Source organism: Protobothrops mucrosquamatus, unplaced genomic scaffold, assembly GCF_001527695.2.
Source record: "Protobothrops mucrosquamatus isolate PMUCROS unplaced genomic scaffold, P.Mucros_1.0 scaffold106, whole genome shotgun sequence".
Taxonomy (NCBI): domain Eukaryota; kingdom Metazoa; phylum Chordata; class Lepidosauria; order Squamata; family Viperidae; genus Protobothrops; species Protobothrops mucrosquamatus.
The window spans coordinates 1,147,944-1,168,103 of record NW_015386478.1 but is presented as its reverse complement, the minus strand read 5'-3'; the positions used below and the strand labels follow the sequence as shown (position 1 = coordinate 1,168,103).

General features: G+C 32.8%; 1 protein-coding gene across 1 annotated transcript in view; it reads left to right on the top strand.

Moving 5' to 3' along the window:
* Nucleotides 1-20,160, top strand: part of FAM172A (family with sequence similarity 172 member A) — a 145,755-nt gene that overhangs the window by 73,405 nt on the left and 52,190 nt on the right. Inside the window, exon 7 of the mRNA XM_015812676.1 lies at nt 8,674-8,892. Coding sequence (XP_015668162.1) covers nt 8,674-8,892 — 219 coding nt within the window. The remainder of the gene's footprint in view (nt 1-8,673; nt 8,893-20,160) is intronic.

Genomic DNA, 20,160 nt, shown 5'->3' with positions numbered 1-20,160 from the left:
TTCTCCATGTTGATTTTAATAAAATATATATGCAGACCTTTCATGCAAATAGCCTGAATCTAATATGAATCCTGAGTGCAGGTGCTATATTTGCTTAAGGAAAAATAATAAGGAAACCTAACGTAGACATTTCAGCAGATTTTAAATAAACTCATATAGGTTTAATGGATTTCTGCATATTACTGAATGTTAGACAATTGTTACTTTAATCCCATTTTATTTTTTTCCAAAAAGGATGCCTAATTATACTTATGACTATAATTTGAAATATTTAGTTATGCAATCATTGCATATTGCTCTGAAGTATTGTATATGTGTTTTGATGTTATGATCTGCCTAATCTGTGTGATTAATTCTTTCCCACTTAGTTTAAATTGGGGGCAGCTCACTGCACAAAATTGGGATGCAGGGGCTGATGTGTGTCGAATGGGCAGGTGCTGATTGTGTGAAAATGTATATGCTGACAGTATTTGTGTGTGCAAACAGTTGCTGGTATTGTTCTCTTCTCCTTTTAGTTGATCTCTACCATTGATCTCTCTTGTGGAAATGAGATATGTAGAACAGATATCAGAAAGAAAGTAAAGAGAGCAGACTCTTTACAGTGTGGAAGGCTAAACTTTCTGACTATGCATTTTCTGATTCTTGTGTAGATCACACAGCAAAGCAATCATATAAAAATCAGCAAATGTATAACCACCACAACATACAACTTTGCAAATTGAAGAAGACTGCCTGTAGCTGGATGTATATTCTGTTTGTGGAATATAGTGGCTGAGAAAAGTGTACAGATACTATGTTGAACTTCCCCCCAGTCATTTAATTTTAGAATAAAGATATTAGAGGCCTGACAATGCATGCAATTTAACTGTTTTAGCTTTTTCTGTCAGAGAAACAGACTTTTTCATCTGCATATTGATATTGAACTTTACCTTTAAAACTAAATTAAGATGAATAAATACCAGTTTAGAAATCAAATGCTTTCTCCCTGCTTCCAAGTGAAATAGCAGAATTTGTCTTGAATGATTCCTGATATTGTAAAATATCTATGCATTAGAAAAAAATAGAACAAGAATAACAAGATTTAATATGTCTATACATGGAATATAAATTGAAAAAGCAAGAATATTTCAAGAAAGAGTAGGTTGGAATGGCCTGATAAATCCTAAAGTAGTAGCCAAATAATGTCCAGAGGAGGACAAGAGAGATGAAATTCTTAAAAGAAGCATTTTTCCCATTAGACAATGAAAATATACCATGTGTTTGGTTGTAAGGCCTACTTATTATTTCTAACTATGAACCTAGTGTGAGTCCCGAAAACCCAAAGATGCTTTTCAAAAGATGCTTTTTGGGGGGGGGGGGGTTTCTTTGAAAATGTTTTGCTTCTCATACAAGAAGTTTCTTCAGTCCTGAAAAGTTGCTACTGAATCAGCAAAAGTCACATTTAAAAAAAAAAAGATAATAGAAGTAATAAGCATGCAAAACACTGAATTGTGGAATACCTAATGTCAATTTGGGAAAAAGGAAAACACTGAATATACTTGATTGAGCTGAACTGCTAAAACCTCTCAACCATATCCTGGAAAAAAAAAAGGCAGTTTGGTCTGAGGTGGTTATGGCAGCAGGTTAGAAACCAGGAGACTGTGAGTTCTAGTTCTGCCTTACGCATGAGAGCCAGCTGGGTGAATTTGGGCCAACCATTATCTCTCAATCTATGACATCAGATTCATACGACAAGCCGATTGGTCAATTCTTGTTGTAACCAATGGATCAAAGGTCAGTTGATTGAAAAAGAAAAAGCGGAAAATGCTAGGAAGAAAAAATACTGGCTGGTTATAATATTCAACATAGGTATTTGTCACAGTTTGCAATTGTAACACTAGGAAGGGTGTTTCTTTCTCAGGCATTTCAACTATCTGAAAACCCTTTCAAATATCACACATCATTTTTGTCATTAGTATGTATGACTTCACATATTAGAAATATTCAAGTTATTCTTAGAATGCATCTAGAATTTACCTTTATTCCAATTTCTGCTGGTGAATCCATGGAATGTAAAGATATTTTGTTTTTTTTACCAAGGGAACCATTGATAAGGTAAAACTATGAGTATGACTCTTGTGTATGTTTCTACTTATGACAATGAAACATATATATTTAAATATATGATTCTTTATAGCTTCTTTCCAGTAAAACTAATAATATCTTTATAATCCATCAATTCATTGTATATCCATAAATCTACAGTTGTACAGCCATACTGCAATATTCTTACATTTAGAAATGTGCCAGGTATTTCAAACATGAAACATTTTGAATTTAAAATAGGTTGCCCTGACCTTATTAGAAGTGTTTCAATCCTGTTCTGACTATTCTGGATGCTAGGAATAGTATCAGAACACATCCTTAAGGTCAAAACTGAGCTTTTAGAGCTTGAAGCGTTCAGAATTCAAGACATTTCAAACATAATATTGCTTACATTGTTCCAAAGTTGAAGGCTGAGGCTTAAGGCTGAATGAAAAACAGTGGTTTTATGCTGGCCAAAGATCAAAGTAAAGATTTTGTATTGTAATGAGCTTGTTTAAGGCCATTTCAGGAGCAATGGTAGAAGAGATAATCAAAGTGAGAAACTTCATATTTATAGCAAGAAATATAAACCAATCTTTATAATAAATGTTGTATATCAGCACTTAATAGACAGTAATGTTTTCCTTGAATATCTGCTGTATTTGAACTGTTGCTCAAACTGAGGCACTCAGCATATTTTTGCACGAAGTATTCTATAATATGTAAATATGTAGCTATCTTGAGATTAAGGAAAACCACATCTTATTTACTAATCAATGCATTTTTGTTTACTTTAAAATACACCCATGTTTTATATTTTTAAAACATTGTATCTATAAATCTTCATGTTTTATAAAGCTGTACTAACTCAATATTTTTATATCCAGTTCTAAAAATGTAACAGCGGTGAGTTAAGTTCCATCATTTTATTTTGAATCCAAGTGATGTCTCAGTCCCATAAAATTAAACTTCTTAATTATTACAGTAGTATGCTGTATGTTATGAGATTATTCCTATTAGAACTGACAGCATGTATCTTTTCATTATTTTTATTTTGCCCATGTAGTAGAAATTAAGATTAGAGTTAGCTGAAATTTATTTATAAGTTCTTTAAAAAGATTTAGAGTTCTCAGATCTTGTCTTTTGTCTATACTTTGATAATAATTAATAATAAAGTATTGTTTTTAATATGAATTGTATAATTGTGAAAATTTTGTGGCAGTATCTTATCTAAGATTTATTGTATTTGATAAAGTTTCATGAACTATATATATAATTTATAGCAATTTAAATGTATAAGTGTTTATGGTAAAATACAAAGGGAAAAATAAAACCAAAAACCAGATAACAGAGACATTTAATACATTTAAATAAAGTTATCAGGCACTGAAACTTTTTTTGTTTAGTTTTAAATTTTCAACAGCCATTAAAAGTTAGTAACACAGCAGGTGATTGTATGGGTAAGTGCAAATGTTCTGAAATAAATAGCAGTTGGTGACCTGGAATGTCAGGGCTCTAGACAAGGGTGTGTGTTTGTCAATATATCCTACATGTTTTACAGAGTCCTTGGGGAATACGGGAAGATACAATTTCACCTTTTCTGTGCCAAAACATTTTAATTATATCTTCTTCCAAGTACTGCGGTTCAGTAACCAAGGAGCTGACATTGATGCATGTGTTGATAAAGCTGCAAACATTCAAAATGAGATTAGCAAAGATTTTGAGGAAAGGGTGACAGCTAATTTTGCACACTATTCTGCATCTAATTCAGGTCAGTGTAATGATAGAATATTTTATAACTCTTGTGTCATCCAGAAGGACTTTTATGATGCTTTGGGGTAATGAACATTTGTGGTTTTGAAGAGTATAATTTCAATACTATTTTTTATACAAATACAATTATGGTTCTATAGGCTATACCCAGAAAGTGGAGGTGGGGAAAATTGATCATGTTCAACATAATTTCTTTATCTGCTTTGCTTGTAATTGTTGAATATTGTATGAAGTAATCAAAACATGTAGTGATGCTGTTTATTTCCATCAAAACATCTAAACTATATGAAATTTAAAAAATGAAAATTTAGTTTCTTTATGTTACATAGAACATTTCTAAGCACATTCCAGTGTGTTTTGGTTCTATTCTATGCTTTATTTGAAGGCAGCTGACACTCTTCTTTCGCTTTTCTTTTTGTTTGTCAAGTTTTCTTTCTTTTTTATCCACTCACTTCTCCATCTGCTTTCACTTTTGTTTGCTTGGGTCGTCTCTCATCCCAACTTGATAATGAGGAATGTGGTGTGACCCTGACCTCTATCAGCCCATGAATGACCTTCTGACTCCCCTGTGTAACCTTTGACCTTTTCTTTGACAGCTTGATTAATTACCCTGTGTTATGATTTATGAGTAAGTGCTATGTAAAAATAATAGACAACAGGTGGTCCCCTAAAAACTTTTTGTGGCATGTTTTCTTTTCTTGCCTAACTTGATGAGCTATTTTAAGTTGGAAACTTTGTGGAGCAATATGAAGTTTGGCAGTAATATAGCATTTTTATACACTTGGACACAGAAGTGGAATGCAGGAGCCTAAGAGATGTGGTGTAACTGGGATGAAAATATTACAAAGTGTTAGCAGGGTGCAGTTGCCAAAATGCACATTGGGTGAAAATACAAAAAGAAGTCAACTGACATTTTAGGCATTTCAGTCTCAGGTCACGTCTTGAGAAAATTGCTCAAATAATGGAGGGGGCATTTTTCAAGCTGAGCTGCATCTCCAACAGCTATGTTTACTTTTACGCTTCACTAGTGACTTCTGATTGGTTGTCATGACCTCATCCTACTGTTGCATCTAGGTTGTTGCAACAGTGATACATAGGTACCCTTCTCATGAAAAAGATAGGAAATAAACAGATCATACATCTTTAAAAACAATGAATAGTCATTCCTATGACCATTTTAAACATGCATAGATCTAGGTTACTAATCTAAACTCCTAGGATTCCTTTCCCTGCAGAACTAACTTGATTGTGCTTCAAATGTTTTAAATAGTTTTTTGTTTTTTAAATCAGATTGATAAAGCTCAAGAAAATTATGTGTTACAGATTTTTACTTACAAGCCAGAAAGATAGACACATAGGTCAATATATTCCACTCTAGGTTCCTGACCTCTCTGATCATATACAGCATGCTATCCTAGTGGATTAATATGCTGTGCTGAACGCTTTTAGCTCATTATTCATTTCAGCAGACATAAGAGCCTTCTTGTGTTCCTGAATATATCTCAAATATTTTTGCTGTTGCTGTCTATATTTTATTCTATATGGGTTTTGTATCTGTACACAGTAGTAGAAGATGTTATTAGGATTTTATTTCTTATTGATATCATATTTTACTACCAAGCATGCTCATGAATTTCCTGTTATCTAAGATACAAAAAGTCTTGGTATTATAAGTATTTTTTTGACATTTCTCTAAGCTTGCTTGTAATTTAATCATCAAAATTAATCAAAATGAATGAATAAGCAGGTGTATAAGATTGGAAATTAAGTCCATCCTTTAAACAGTTTCTGAAATAATTGACAAGAATTTTAACTTGTTAGCAAAAATCCAGTAGATTTTGTAATCATACAGCTATAATTGTATAGCATACAGTAAATATAATCTTATTGGATAGATTTTTGGAATGCATGAATTATATAAAATTGGTTATCCAATTGATAATCAGTTAGGACTCAAAATTTACTAAAGACTAACTTTAGTAGAGACTAGTTAGTTTATTTAATTTTAATGACTAGTTATTTAATTTTACTAATTTGTGCAGATGAACTTGAAACTTGTTGAATGCTGTATTCTACAGATAGTTGAATGCTTTTTCTACACATTTCTGAAAACATTTAACTAAAATAGTATGAGTAATGTACTATATTGTAGATGTATTTCATTTCAGATATATTTTTCACATTTAATGCTTCAATTATACCATTTATTTTCAAGGCAAATTGTTAATTAGTTGATATAGAGTTAAGTAGGCATGCACATCTGAGGAAGCAGATGTTCTAAGAATCTAAATCATATCAGCTTGTAAAATGTATATTATTGATTTTAAGGATTATTTTAACAAAGTATAGATGTGTATTATTTGTGACTGCATAAGTCTTTGTTTAAGTTGGTCTCTACATTCTGAATGTATTGATGATGTGCCAAAATTAGTTTCCTGTCATTTTGACATTAAAATGGAGCTAATTTTAAAAGTCTCATTAATAAAGAATGCAGGTTAAAATTTAAATACATTCTGATAAAATTTAAAAATATGTAAATCTTTTAAGGTGAAAAGAAAACAAAAGGTCATATTGTCAAATGCAAAATTAATTTATGATAATGCTAGGTTGGTCTCACTTTAACAGCATTGATAGAAGTTAAATTCTATTCCAGTTATATATATATATTATGTTGTATTTCTACCTCCTTTCATGTATTCAAGTTTTGTCTATTATTCATTATCTATTTTTTTCTATTTTTTCTCATATTATTTAGGGGAAGTGACTGAAGACAAATGAAGAAAAGAGTATGACATAATGTCAACTTTCTCCTAACAAGGATTATAATGAACTTTTTTAAAAAAAAACCCACCATAAAACATATTATATATTCTCCTGAAATTTTATTATGTTAATTTTATTTTTACTTTAATAAATACAGTATATTAAAAAAGTTTTTAAATCATGTCAAAGGATGGTTTGTGCTATTTAAACTTAATTGGTAAAAATCCTTTAATTTATTTATGTAGCTGAGATTTTTAAATGGATTCATTTTTCATCTGTTGATGTGTCTGTGAAAAATTGACATTATGTCCTCATAAAATTGGACAAATGAGTCATGTAATTTTCAGTTACATAATCAATAACTTAGACAAATTTTACTTCTTTGATGATTTATGTGTGTCTGTGGTTTTTTTGAGAGTAGCAAAAAATGAACATGGTTTCAGTTTCACTAATATCTGTAAAAATAATAACAAATACATGAATTTTACATCTTGCATTGTATAGAACATAACATGAATCAATATAAGGCATATCTGCAAAGGAAAAAAAAATTCAAGTCACAAACAGGACCAGCAAACTAAGATACTGAATGCACATGTACAAGTTTTTCTTGGGGGAAGGAAGCAATTATTTAAAACAGTCTCTTCAGAATGTTCTATTATTAGTAATCATGAAGGCAGGAATCTGTTTTTCAATGTATGTATTATATTTTAAAAAATAAAAGTCCCAATCCTGATTTTAATACAAATTTCAATTGAGTTTATTTTTATAGAAACTGTAGTATAATATTAATTTAATACATTAATGTTTTCTAAAAGCATACAGTATATAGAGTTCATGCTGAACAGAAAACTGTAGGGAAAAAAATGACAGGAGGAAAAAATGACAGGAGATCACTTACTCATGGTACAGAATCTAGAAAGCGGCAATTTTCTCTTTGACCTAAGGTGACCTTTTTACCATGTTCCCTTATACCATAGACAGTGAACTGAATGCCTCTAATTCACCCTGCTTAACAGAGTGCAACAGTGTTCTTTAACTTAGTTTTGGTGGGAGGAGAAGGTATAGTAGAAATTTGAGAAGGGCGTGAAAACTTGTACAGGCACAAGGAAGAGTAAGAACTTTTTTCAAATGTGATTTTAATAGCTAGTCGAGTGTGTCCAACTGTAGAAAAGCACCAAGTGACAATCTGTCTACCTGACAGTTATCACAATGCATTACAAGGTTTTTGAATAGCTACACAGATTAGAATAAAGCAACACCAAATAAAGTATCTTTTGTTATTGTCAGAGATTTACTTAGCATTGATCATCTACATAGGTGGACTTCTTTTATTCAAGTGAAGATTTTATTTTAAGTAGATAAAAAATTATTTTATTTTAGTATATTTTTTCCTGAAAAGTTATAAAGAAATTTTGAAATAAAGTTGGCAACTGGATTTGGTTTATGTGGATTTGACGTCTCTTACTTTCTTTTATGAGGATTATTTTCTTTGATATGAACAAAATGTCTCAAATTTCAGATTCTCTCCCAGTATGTTCCTTATTGATTAATAATTTTTATTCTCTGAGAAGAATCTAATATTTTTCCTGTCTCAAGTCTTTTAAATGCATTTTTAATTCCAATAAAATTGCTTATGTCTAAACTTGTAACTAATTCATTGAGTTCAAGCAGTATCAAATAATTACAATTGAAATGGATTCATTGTTATTGCTGCTATAACTTTTTAATTGAACAAATGTTTAATGGTTTAATCTCTGAAGTTTGCTAAATCCTTTTGCAATCAATAAGCAACCTACATGTAACGCTTTTTATTAATTAAGCATCAAGTTGGTAATTTTGAAATCCAGTGTGGAGGAAGTTGTTTCACAATTTTTTGATGAACTGCGTAAATCACTGTATGGATTTACAATGTCAGGAGCAAGGCAAACAAATAAACAGAAGTGGTCATTGTAAATTTGGACACAAACATAAAAGAAATGCAACTGCTACTTCCTTTATCAGTGCTATGAAAATCACTTCAGTCAATACATTTGAACCAATAAATCCTTTTCCCCCTTTCATCTGAAACAGGAAGGCTATGGAGTGATAGTACTGAATCCGAATGAGAATTATATTGAGGTTGAAAAGACAAAAGCTCAAATACAGCCGTCTCCAGATAGCTCAGATGAACCTGCAGAAAAAAAAGAGAGAAAAGACAAAATTCCAAAAGATACAAAGAAGCGACGAGACTTCTATGAGAAGTACCGAAATCCACAAAAAGAAAAGGAAACGATGCAAGTCTATATTAGAGTAAGTTGATCTTATTTGTTTTGTTTTGATATTGAAGAACAGAAAACAGTTTTGTTTTTACTTATTTGCACTTTTAATATTATGTTTTAAAATGTGTTACTAAAACTAAAAAAAAATCTTTTAATAATTTATTATCTCTAAAAATGAAAATATATAGAAAAATGTGTTTAATTTCAAAGAGAAGCTTGAAATATCATTTCAAAAATAGTGATGTGAAATATAGTGTATGCAATGTTTTTTTAAGTAGACATGATTATTTAAAAATCTTTTAAAATATAGCTTTGTTTACAAGTTCACAAAGTATTATGGGAATAGGTTTTTGGGGAAATGGAGTAACATAAATTTCTATATTTTAATTTATTTGTCTAGTAAACTAATAACACAGTGGACAAAATGCTGATAATCTTATAAGATTATATCATTGACTTGTAATATATTGTTTCCATTTAGGGATGTCTGTAGAAGGATAAAGATAGTTACTAATATATTAATAAATATTTAAGTTAGAATCATTTAAGAACAAAGCAGTGAAGAAATTCTGTCCTTTTGGTTTAATCAATGAACCTTTGCAGTTTGTAATACTAGCTGCATAGGATTGTTGCATCAATGCCACCCAAGGATTTTTAATTCTTCAGAGGTACAAATAATAGTGCTTTATATACATATGACACATTATATATTCAGAATTCTTTACCATTGGGTAGTTGTTGAACAATGTCAACTGGGAGGGAGGGGGTAATCTTTAAAGTTTTGACAAGTGTTACTTATTACACTGGGTGAAGTAATGTATTGAGCAAATATAGCTTAGTAGTTAATTTTACAATGCATATTTTTTAAAACTGGAGACAATATTTCTAGGAATGAATGAATGAATGAGGATTGGAGAAAAAGCCCAAGAATATAATATTTCCATTTAAAAATAATTGGAAATGTTTTTCTTTCTTTTATTTTTGACAAATACATTACATAATAAATTATTCACTAGTCAATTCCACTCTTACAGAAGCTTTCTTTTTTGAAGGGACCATTGGGGTTTTTGTAAATTTGCCAGAAGCAAATTTCTATAGTATTAGGCCTGCAGAGAATTGGTGATATATTTAGTAGATATTAAACAATTGCTAATTTCTGCCAATTCCTACTACTCGTAGATAAACATCAGCCTGAGAGTTGGGCATATCCCACAAACCTTCTGGCATAATAGTTAGAAAAAGGCAAAGAAAAATAACAAATGTTAGTTACTATATGTATATATGACAAAGCAGCTCAAAGACTAGCCTCATGTGAGAAAAATCTGCTTTCTAAGCGTACACACTTAGCAGCTTTCATGTTCATTATTCAGAATTCCATATTAATGAAAGTTCATAATCATATTTATAACCATTACACTAAAGTACTGAAGTATCTAGCAAGACTTTTTCTGTGAAAAGAGTATAAATAACAGATAATGTATACCTTCTAAAGCTTTAAGAGCAAAGCTTGAAAAAGCAAAGTACGGTGCTTATTGTTTCAAGCTGCAACTTTTTTTTAACTATGACATAATGTACTTTGCCAATGTACTTATACTACAACTTGTTGAAGAGATTGATTTGGTCCCTGCAATAAACTTCATCTGACCCATTAAGGTAGAAAAAATTCCTTATATATTCTGTGCTAAGATAGTTTCTGTTTGAAATATCTGCCAGCTGCGCTTAGTAAGTCAAAGAAAAAGTTATGTTTCATAAAATTCTACGTTAGTGAGTTATTTTCTATACAAGAAAAATATTTCACATGTGATGTTTTAACTTAGACATTATGCATGTAATATATTCATATTCATTCCTGTTCTTATGGATACATTGCTTTATTCAGACCACAAGAGGTTGCTGCTGCACATTTTGGAGAACATCTCTCTCATTCACATAGAACCCAAGCTAGTAAATACTTAATTTTTTTTATTCATTGCTGAACATGAGGGAATGTGAAGATTTCCTTAGATTAAAATTATATGCTCATTTTCTCTTTTTTGAAGAGATTACTTCTGAGGCAAATAGCAGATTTCTAAACATCCTCTCTCTCAAAAATACTATAAAAAAGGTGAACCAACATAAAAACCTATAGCTCAAGGATCAGTCACATGTTTCTTTGTACCCTAACCATTGTATTTTAATATAACTTTTTATTTTCAAGATACTACATAGCATGAATTTTCTTGTTCTTCCTCCTACTATATTTCTCGTGCCCTCAAAATCTGCCTTGGAGGTTCTTTAGAAACCACAGTGTCCACTGATAGTACATTAGAATTTATAGGAAAAATTTCATCAAATTATTAAATGTTTAATTTTTATTTTGAGTTCTATTACAGGATTTATTTAAAAATAGACTGTTTTTAAATGTAAAATAATTTTAGGCACAAACATTCACAGAATATTAGAAAGGCATATCCAACCCATGATCCTAGGGCTGCATGCAGCCCTGGACAACTAGTAATATGGCCCACAAGATTGTAAACTTTTAATAATATTATGCATATTTATATACGTTATCTATATCAGGGCTTTTCAACCTTTTCACCCATTGTACCACTTGTAGGATATGGCAGCATCCGAGTACCACCAGTCGCCTAGCAAGATGTCAAAAACTTGATGACCAAAAAAAAAGGAAAAAAGTGATAAAGTACAGGTAGTCCTCAACTTACAACAGTTTGCTTAGTGACTGTTCGAAGTTACAATGGCACTGAAAAAAGTGCCCCCCAAGCCACAGCCGAGCAAGACACCTGCCTGCCCACCCAGCGGCGCTCTTCCTCCTGTCCGAGGTTTTCATTGTTGTGAGCATTTCTTTTGAGGATTGGCAGCGGGGGTGGGGTGGGGGGGTGTTTGGTTTTTATTCCCCCCATCTGCTGGGTGTTGCAGCAGGTTTTGGTCACTTCACATGACCCTGGGACACTGTGACCGTCATAAATATGAATCGGTTGCCAAGCATCTGAATGTAAATCACAAGACCCTGGAGAGGCTGCAACATTCCAGCTGATCGGCGCTTCTTCTGGGCTCAGCAGAAGAAGCGCTCACCAGCTGGAGCCTGGTGCTGATCCTGGCGCTTCCGCTGAGCCCTGACAGCCCTGCAGCTCCAGCCGTCTCTCGCTCAGGCTTGTGCGGTGCTGCCACCGGTTCAGCTCATTCCCCTCCCCCACTACTTTTCTAGGATGCTCGCGTACCACCTGCCAAGTGCCAATGTACCACAGGTGGTACCCGTACCACTGGTTGAAAAGCCCTGATCTATATTATATATTTTATGTGCGGCCCAAGACAATTCTTCACTCCATGAGACCCAGGCAAGCTAAAAAGTTGGATATGCCTGATATAAGACTTGGAAGAGGACTTAAAGTTGTTTAGTTTAATCTCATGCTCAGGGAAGAATCCATTAAATCATTCCCAATAAATAGCCATCTAGCTTGTACATAGCTATCTCCAACAATTAAAAATCCACCACTGTTCTAAGACTGTTCCACTGCTTATTAGCTCTTACTCTTAGGAAATTCTTCCTATTATTTCAAACCATTTGATCCTTGTCCTCTTGCATTTTTACAGAATATAGACCTATCCCTTGGAACCTTTTCATTATCTTTAGATTGCTCTCATATCTCTTCTTAACCAGCTCTTTTGCAAGCTGTCCAGATCCATTAATTATTCCTTCTAAGCTTGGTTTTAAATACCTTATTCTGGTATTAATCCTCTGAACATTGTTCCCTACTTCCCTACTAAAGTGTTGTACCTGGGATCTACCACATTATCATAAATCCAAAATCCACTATATGATCATGTCCTAACCAACACAGAGTAATTATTTCCCATGATTTAGATTCATGTTAGCATTTAGGCAGCTGAAGATGTCATAGACATTTTAGTTGCTGCCTTATACCCTATATCTTCAGCTTAGTCCACTAGTATTCTTCTGATATGCACTACTATCAAGCCAGTTCTCAACATCTCTGCACCAATACATTTGACCTGTGATTGCTAATGTCACCTGTTGGAAATGACCCAATTACAAGCCTTTTGAACTATGTATATATTGTCTGGGTTGTTAGCCAATTTCTGTAGTTTAATGTCTTCTACGGATTTGATACCTTTCCCCTCCAGTTTCTATAAAAATATTGAATAATCCTTGGCCAAGGATGGTAGCTTGATCCTTCCCTCCAGGACAATGCAGAAGTACTTAAGAACATGCTTGGTATGGTTGTTCAAGCAGTAGCAAGTTTCCTAGATGACAGTACCATACAGCCCACAAATATGCATTTTTTTCACAAGAGTATTGTGAGCAGCCTTGCCAAATTCTTTATTGAAATCAAGACGTATTACATCCATAGCATTCCCTTAGTCTACCAAACGAGTCAATTCTCTAATGGAAAGAAATTAACCTAGTTTGGCATAATCTGCTCTTGACAAACCAAAGCTAATTCCTAGAACGATAGCATTCTTTTCAAAATTGTTGTAGATACATCTTAAATGTGACATTAAAACAAACACATTGATAGAGAATAGGATTGTGCAACACATTCAGAGAAGACAGTTCTAAAAGCATGTTAGTACACACAAAAAACTTCTTCAAAGCATTAAATGAGCTGCATTCTTGGAAGACTGCTTAAAAATGAGCTTTAAACATGTACCAAATATAAACTAGAGAAGAAACAAAAATTAAATTAAATTAAGGAAACTGATAAAAAGTTATTGTAGGGATTTATTTGAGAGACAGAGTTTTGCATGACAGACAGGTAATAACTTCAGGGAGAAAAAAACGTGAGAAAGATGAAATAAAGAAGTGCCAAAATTAAACTGTAGTGGGTATTAGGCAGAATTGGAACTTCATGATAAAAATATATATCTACTGTATAAGCAGCTTGTTTCTAGATGTAGTAAAGATTTGCATCTAGCCACACTGTTGTCTGTTGGAGAGCCATAAGCTAAGTATAATCCTAGAGCCTAGCCAACCCATGCCATACCAAGCATCCAGAAAATTCTCCTGAGATCTTGCCAACAAGCTTGGCAGTTATTCTCTTTTATTTCCTACTTGCTGGTTATATGCTTGATCCGGAATTAAATAGTAGTAGTTTTAAAGTGAACAAAATAAATGTCCTTTATCTTTATATATTGATAAATGAAATACTGATTAGTGTAAAAGAATTGGGTGTGAGAAGTCAAGAGAAATCAGTTTGTAAACTGAAGGTGACAATAGGTAGAATGATAACAACAACCTGTAACATGAAAAGGTTGCATCTCAGAAGTCCATAATACTTCTTATATTTTTGGGTAAAGTTAGATTTTGCTTAGGGCAGCAACATAATATTTTGTTCCATATCTGTAGAGAGGTGCCTTTGTATATCACATTCACACAATATCTCGCTGTGACTATTTCATTTAATTAGTGTGATATATATTGTTTATTTATTGACAAATGAAGGTGGAGGCTATGGCCAACTGGGGCTTTGTTCAGCTTTGACTGCTGTCAATTACAAGTCTTTGGGGACCAGGAATAATTCATGTCCTTTCCAACTCACAAATAGACTATTGTAGCATAGTCTACATGGGGCTGCCTTTGAAAACAACTCAGAAGGTGGACCAAAAGCAGTATTATATTAAGTCATAAACTGCTAGTTGTCTACATACTACTAAAATTCTCCTATTTAAGTGTAATTTTTAACTGGGTAAATCTTTTGAATTTTTGAATCAAGCTAACTCAAGTGGGCTAACTTACAGAATGCATCTAAAATCCAGGATTCATGATTTCCGCGGAATTTAAATTTGACAAATTTTATAAAACATTTTATGACACAATACTGAATCTCATAAAATATTTCCTGTGGTCAGCTCCTGATGTTTACCTGTGTTATATATCGCTCAATATGGGCTCTCCCAAGGCAGATACTTCTTTGAATATCTCCCCAAATTTTTAAGAAGTTTTCCAGTGAAGGCAGTACGTTAGAATCTCTGTCATTGTTGAAGGCATCAAGGAATCTGGTGAAGAAATGTCTCTAAAAATCACCCAACAGGCCATGAGTTCTCCCTAACTTTTTGGATTTTTAAGAAAGTGTGTAAGGCTTTATTTTTCCACAGTAAGGTTGCTAATGGCGGAAGGGATCATAGATATTATGAAATCTGTCTGTACCTACTTACCTACCTACCTACCTGATTTACATGACTGCCCATCTCACATAAATGTCTTTGGGTAGCTAAAAGTATTAAAAATAAAAACAAATATAAAAAGAATAACTAATAGCAGCCAAAAGTTTATAAAAGCGAACAAGTAGACAGGATAACCAAAAAATGGGCATGGTCCCATATCTGGAGTCCCACATTCAAGCATAAAGCCACGTCTTCGGTGTCTTACTAAACACCAATAGGGATAGGGCCAATCTAATATCTGGGGGGATGATATTACATAGGTCTGGTGCCACAACAGAAAAGGCTCTCTTCTTGGGTCCTGCCAGCCGACATTTCTTAGCTGACTGAGTCTAAAGCATGCCCCCTCCCAGACCAGAAGGGATGGGTAAACACAGTTATTTTACTGTAAAAAGGTAAAGGTTTCTACTTTCCAGTCGTTTCTGACTCTAGGTGGTTGGTGTTCATATCTGTTTCTTAGCCAAGGGAGCCAGCGTTGTCTAAAGACATTTCCATGGTCATGTGGCCAGCATGACTATATGCCAAGGCATATGAATGCTATTACCTTCCCACTGAAGTGGTACCTATTTATCTAGTTTGCATTTGCATGCTTTTGAACTGCTAGGTGGGAAGAGCTGTGACAGGTAAGAGGAGCTCACCCCATTGCGCAGCACTAAGGTTTCATACCCAGGCTGTCAGCTTTCCAGCTGAAAAGCTCAGCATCTTTAACCACTGAGCCATCACACCCTCTTATTTTACTGTAGCTGCCTTGAATACCAGATGGTATATAAAATATTTGTTTATTTGCATACTTGATTCGTTTGTTATATTTCTGTCTATATTTCTCTACTGTCAAAATTGCACTTCCTCTACCATTTTTTTCTCCTCAAAAATAATCTGAGAGTACCTGGCCCAAAGTCAACTAGTGAACATGATTCAGGGCTGAGGGTGAATTTGAACTTGGATTTCCTTGATCCCAGCCCAAGAATAATCACTAAAAATTTATTAACTCCTGGAAAATCTATAAATTGAAATACATTTCAAGATACCATATAGACTTTTCCTTGAAAAAAACCCCATAAAAATATAAGGACCACATAACCTGGTATCAAAATTATGATCATAGGATAAAAATATGAACATGTCTTCACTGGCAGTTTAACACAAATTAATATGAACTAATAACTTTGTAAATGATGACATATCAATTTATTTTAATAAAATTTATCACAACAAATTGAGGAACAAAGTTTAATTAATTAATCTTTCAGGGTTCTCTTTTTAAAAGAATCCTCTTGGCTTCTATGCCATTAAAATATATATAAATTAAAATTATCAAGTATTCAGCAGTTGTGTAGCTATTCACTTATTATAATCTGTTTTTATTTTAGAATGGTCTACTACCCTGGCATCTCTCACATTTTGTAATTACTTTAAGAAGACAATATGGATTTTAATCCTGTGAGAGCACTTAAACCAAAAATGGCTTATCATATTGGAAATAAATAGAAACCTGCCACTCAGAGTTTCCTATTTCCCTGTTCTCTATCAAGCTAAGAAGTCTGTGGCTTCATTTTTGGCTAACTTGTAGATATATACATTTTTATACTTGCTTGGAGGCCTTTTCTCAGCTCTTTAAATTGCATTGCTTTTTAAGTGTACAAAGAATAATACTCCATCAAACCATGAAATCTCTTAGGAAAACTTTTAATCCTCTTTTTCCTGTTTTCATTTAAATTGACCACTTAAATAGTTGTTCATAATGACTGCATTACTTTAGTTGACTCTCTTCATATAGCTTTTTTACATAGGTGATAATGAATTTTGTTTTCATTTAAAACAATCTAGTTGACATTCATCTTGTTATATTTCCCCCAGGGTTACTGAAAGAACACAAGTTATAGCAGTTAAATTTAGCTCTTTGGAGGCAGATATCTATCAATGGATACTGATCCATTGGCTATTGCAAAATAACCGCCTCCCACCTGATGACATCTAAATGTACTGAAATACAATTCCTGCAATCCCCAACCTAACATTATTTGCAAAAGCCCTATTTCCTTGGAACAAGTTGCAGCTCAGGACACCAGGTTCTTAAAGAATGACAAATTTCTGATATTTACCAGCTGAAATTCTGAATAAATAAGCTTATTTATAATAAATAAGTTTCATGTTAATAAATAATTCCATTACCTACACATTTATTTAATGTTTTCTGTACGTTTTATCTGTATGTTTTTGGGTTTTAAATACTTTGATGAATGGCCTAGGTTCTTTTGAAAATGTGCACTGTTTTTTGACTGTATTATGCATTTGTGCCTACAACAGAATTTCCCTGTTTAGTTTTACTGAAATTCATTTCAGAACTGTTAAAATATATAATTCCATTACACTTCCCCAATAGATGGCACTGGTGGAATAAAATTACACCATAACTCAATTAAAGTTCTAGCTTAAACACATTCAGAATAGTAGTAAAATATATTTTTCATGTTCTAAATATTTTTAATATTTTGTGTTTTAATATTACATTTTAATATTAATTTTCATGTTTTAAATATTGCAAATAAACTAATCAAAAGGGTGGGCTATATTTAGAATTTGTGTATAGTGATTTGCTATCCAACCATTGGAATAGTGATAATTTAATAATAGGAAATGGAGAATTTGCTTCATTGGAGGAGCACGTTTGAGCTATAATATATCATTACTAATTTAATTTAGAATGGCAAAAATGTTCCCTACTTAGCAGCATTTTATATTGAAGTTTAATAAACCACTGTACCAATTAAATAAAAGATATAAAACTTCCCCAATTTTAAGAAGTCTTGTATTAAATGAAAACAGTTATGTTGATATATATCTACATATATCACAATTTTTTTTTATTTCCAATAGTCTTTCTAAGGGAGTCTCTATCATCTCTTTCTGCTACCAACTCTTGAGGTTAATAAATACAGAGAATTGTCCATCTCTGCTTGATCTTTGTTTTTCAGATTAGAGTTGGAAAGGACCTTGGACATTTTTTTTCTGCTAAGGCAGAAACTGTATACCATTTCAGACAAATGGTTGTCCAATCTCTTCTTGAAAACCTCCAATGTTGGAATACCCACAACTTCTGGATGCAAGTCGTTCCACTAATTAATTGTTCTGTAAGGAAATTGCTCCTCAGTTCTAAGTTGGATCTTTCCTTGATTAGTTTCCATTCATTGCTTCTTGTCCTGCCTTCAGATGCTTTGGAGAGTAGAGTGACCCTCTCTTTTTTGTGGCAGCCCCTTAGATATTGGGAGACTGCTATCATGTCACCCCTAGTCCTTTTTTTCATTAAACTAGACATAGACATAAATAATTTCTGCAACTGATCTTCAGGCACAAAATTGCTTATATCTTGCCTTTACTTTTTTTTTTACTTTTTCCTCAGTTTTTATCTTCTTTGGGGGTGAGGCTTGAGTTTATTTATAACCTGGCTATTTTATCAAATTAACAAATGCCAGCCACTCACTAATTTGATTTTCAACCAATTGTTCCTCAGTGGTAAGTACTTCATTTCTCATGGTTTGGGATGTATTCCAGAATATTTTCATGACAAATTTTACTAGGTTTAGCTGGAATTTGAGAAACATGAAGTCAGTTTTGAAGTTATATAGAAACAGTTTACCAACAGCAAAACAGATATCTATGAAGGGTTTCATCGCACCCAAGCAGGAAAGACTACATGACAATCCTGATAATCATGAGTTTTGAGTTTTGATGGGTTTTTTGTTTTGTTTTGTTTTTTTGATTGGCAACTTGTTAAGCAAAGTGTTGCTAAGTGCAAGCACTACAGTGCTTATGATCTTACTTCAGCTTTGCTTTACTTTTCAGACCTGTGAAGGTCATAAGTATAAATATTGGTCACATTTACTTTTTCATCTCTTTCACATCACATTCTTTTAACAAAAATCAATGGAAACAAGGCTACATTCTGGATTTGACCTTCATCAATAATAGTTCTTCATCACCAAACAGCAAGATATTCTTAGATTCAGTTGACACCCCCAACATCATTCTATTGCTGTTTATGCAAAAAAGATAATACCTTCTTGATATTGGTTCAGTTCAAGAAAGGTATATGACAGATTTTCATGGATCATCTTGGCAGAGTTCTGGGTGGACATAAAAATAAATCCAGAAAACTATAAAATTGTTGTAAAACCTATAAAGGTTCTACCTGGAGAACATATACCAAAAGGCTGAAGGATGAAGTCCATGGTCTTATAACTTACTAGTCTATATGTACATTGTATGATATTTGATAGAAAGCCAATTTGTTTATGAAAAATATATCTCTACACAGAAGAGCCTGCAGCTTTGCTGTTAAAGAACAATGTAGGACATGACAGGAATTGATTGAGGTTGTAGATATATTTCACAACCGCAAATTCTTGATGATTATTAGAAAATTGAACTCAAATAATTTTGAACACTATCACAATGTAACAGTCAGTTAAGTAGCAAAACAGCTTGCAAATCCCCAAACAAATTACAAAAAAATGAAATGAAAATAAAACACTAATCAATAGAATTACTTGATTAGTTGACTCATATATTAAAATTGTTTTTAATGATGAGGCTATATGATGTCATTAAGCATATGAAATCTGACTTTTTCCTTATGTTCACACTGAGCACTTTGGATTGGACACCAGGAAATGGGTTATTGTGTGTTTGACCAAGAGGGATAAAAATAAGGGCTATAGACAGTTATGTTTTGTAGCATTATTGAAATTGACTCTCTCTTATGCCATTCATACATGTTGTTTCTAGACACAGCCTAGGGAGAAATGGTATATTCAGGAAAATTGATTATAACAAGAAAGCATGCTGGTACGCCCCTCTTTAACCTTAATATGAGTGATCAACATTAAAACACAACAGTTTCATCTATGCTGATTAGACAAAGGAATTTATCCACAATAACAAGTCACTACAGTAGCATTAGAAAAACTGACCATATATTCTGCTGTCAAATAATTTATAACAAATGCAAATAAGAGTGAGGTCAATCTTTTCCACTTGTGCAATCAAGATGCAAACCAGTAACTGAATATTAACTGGAAGGGAATATGATTATATCAGAATGAAAATCTGGTATATT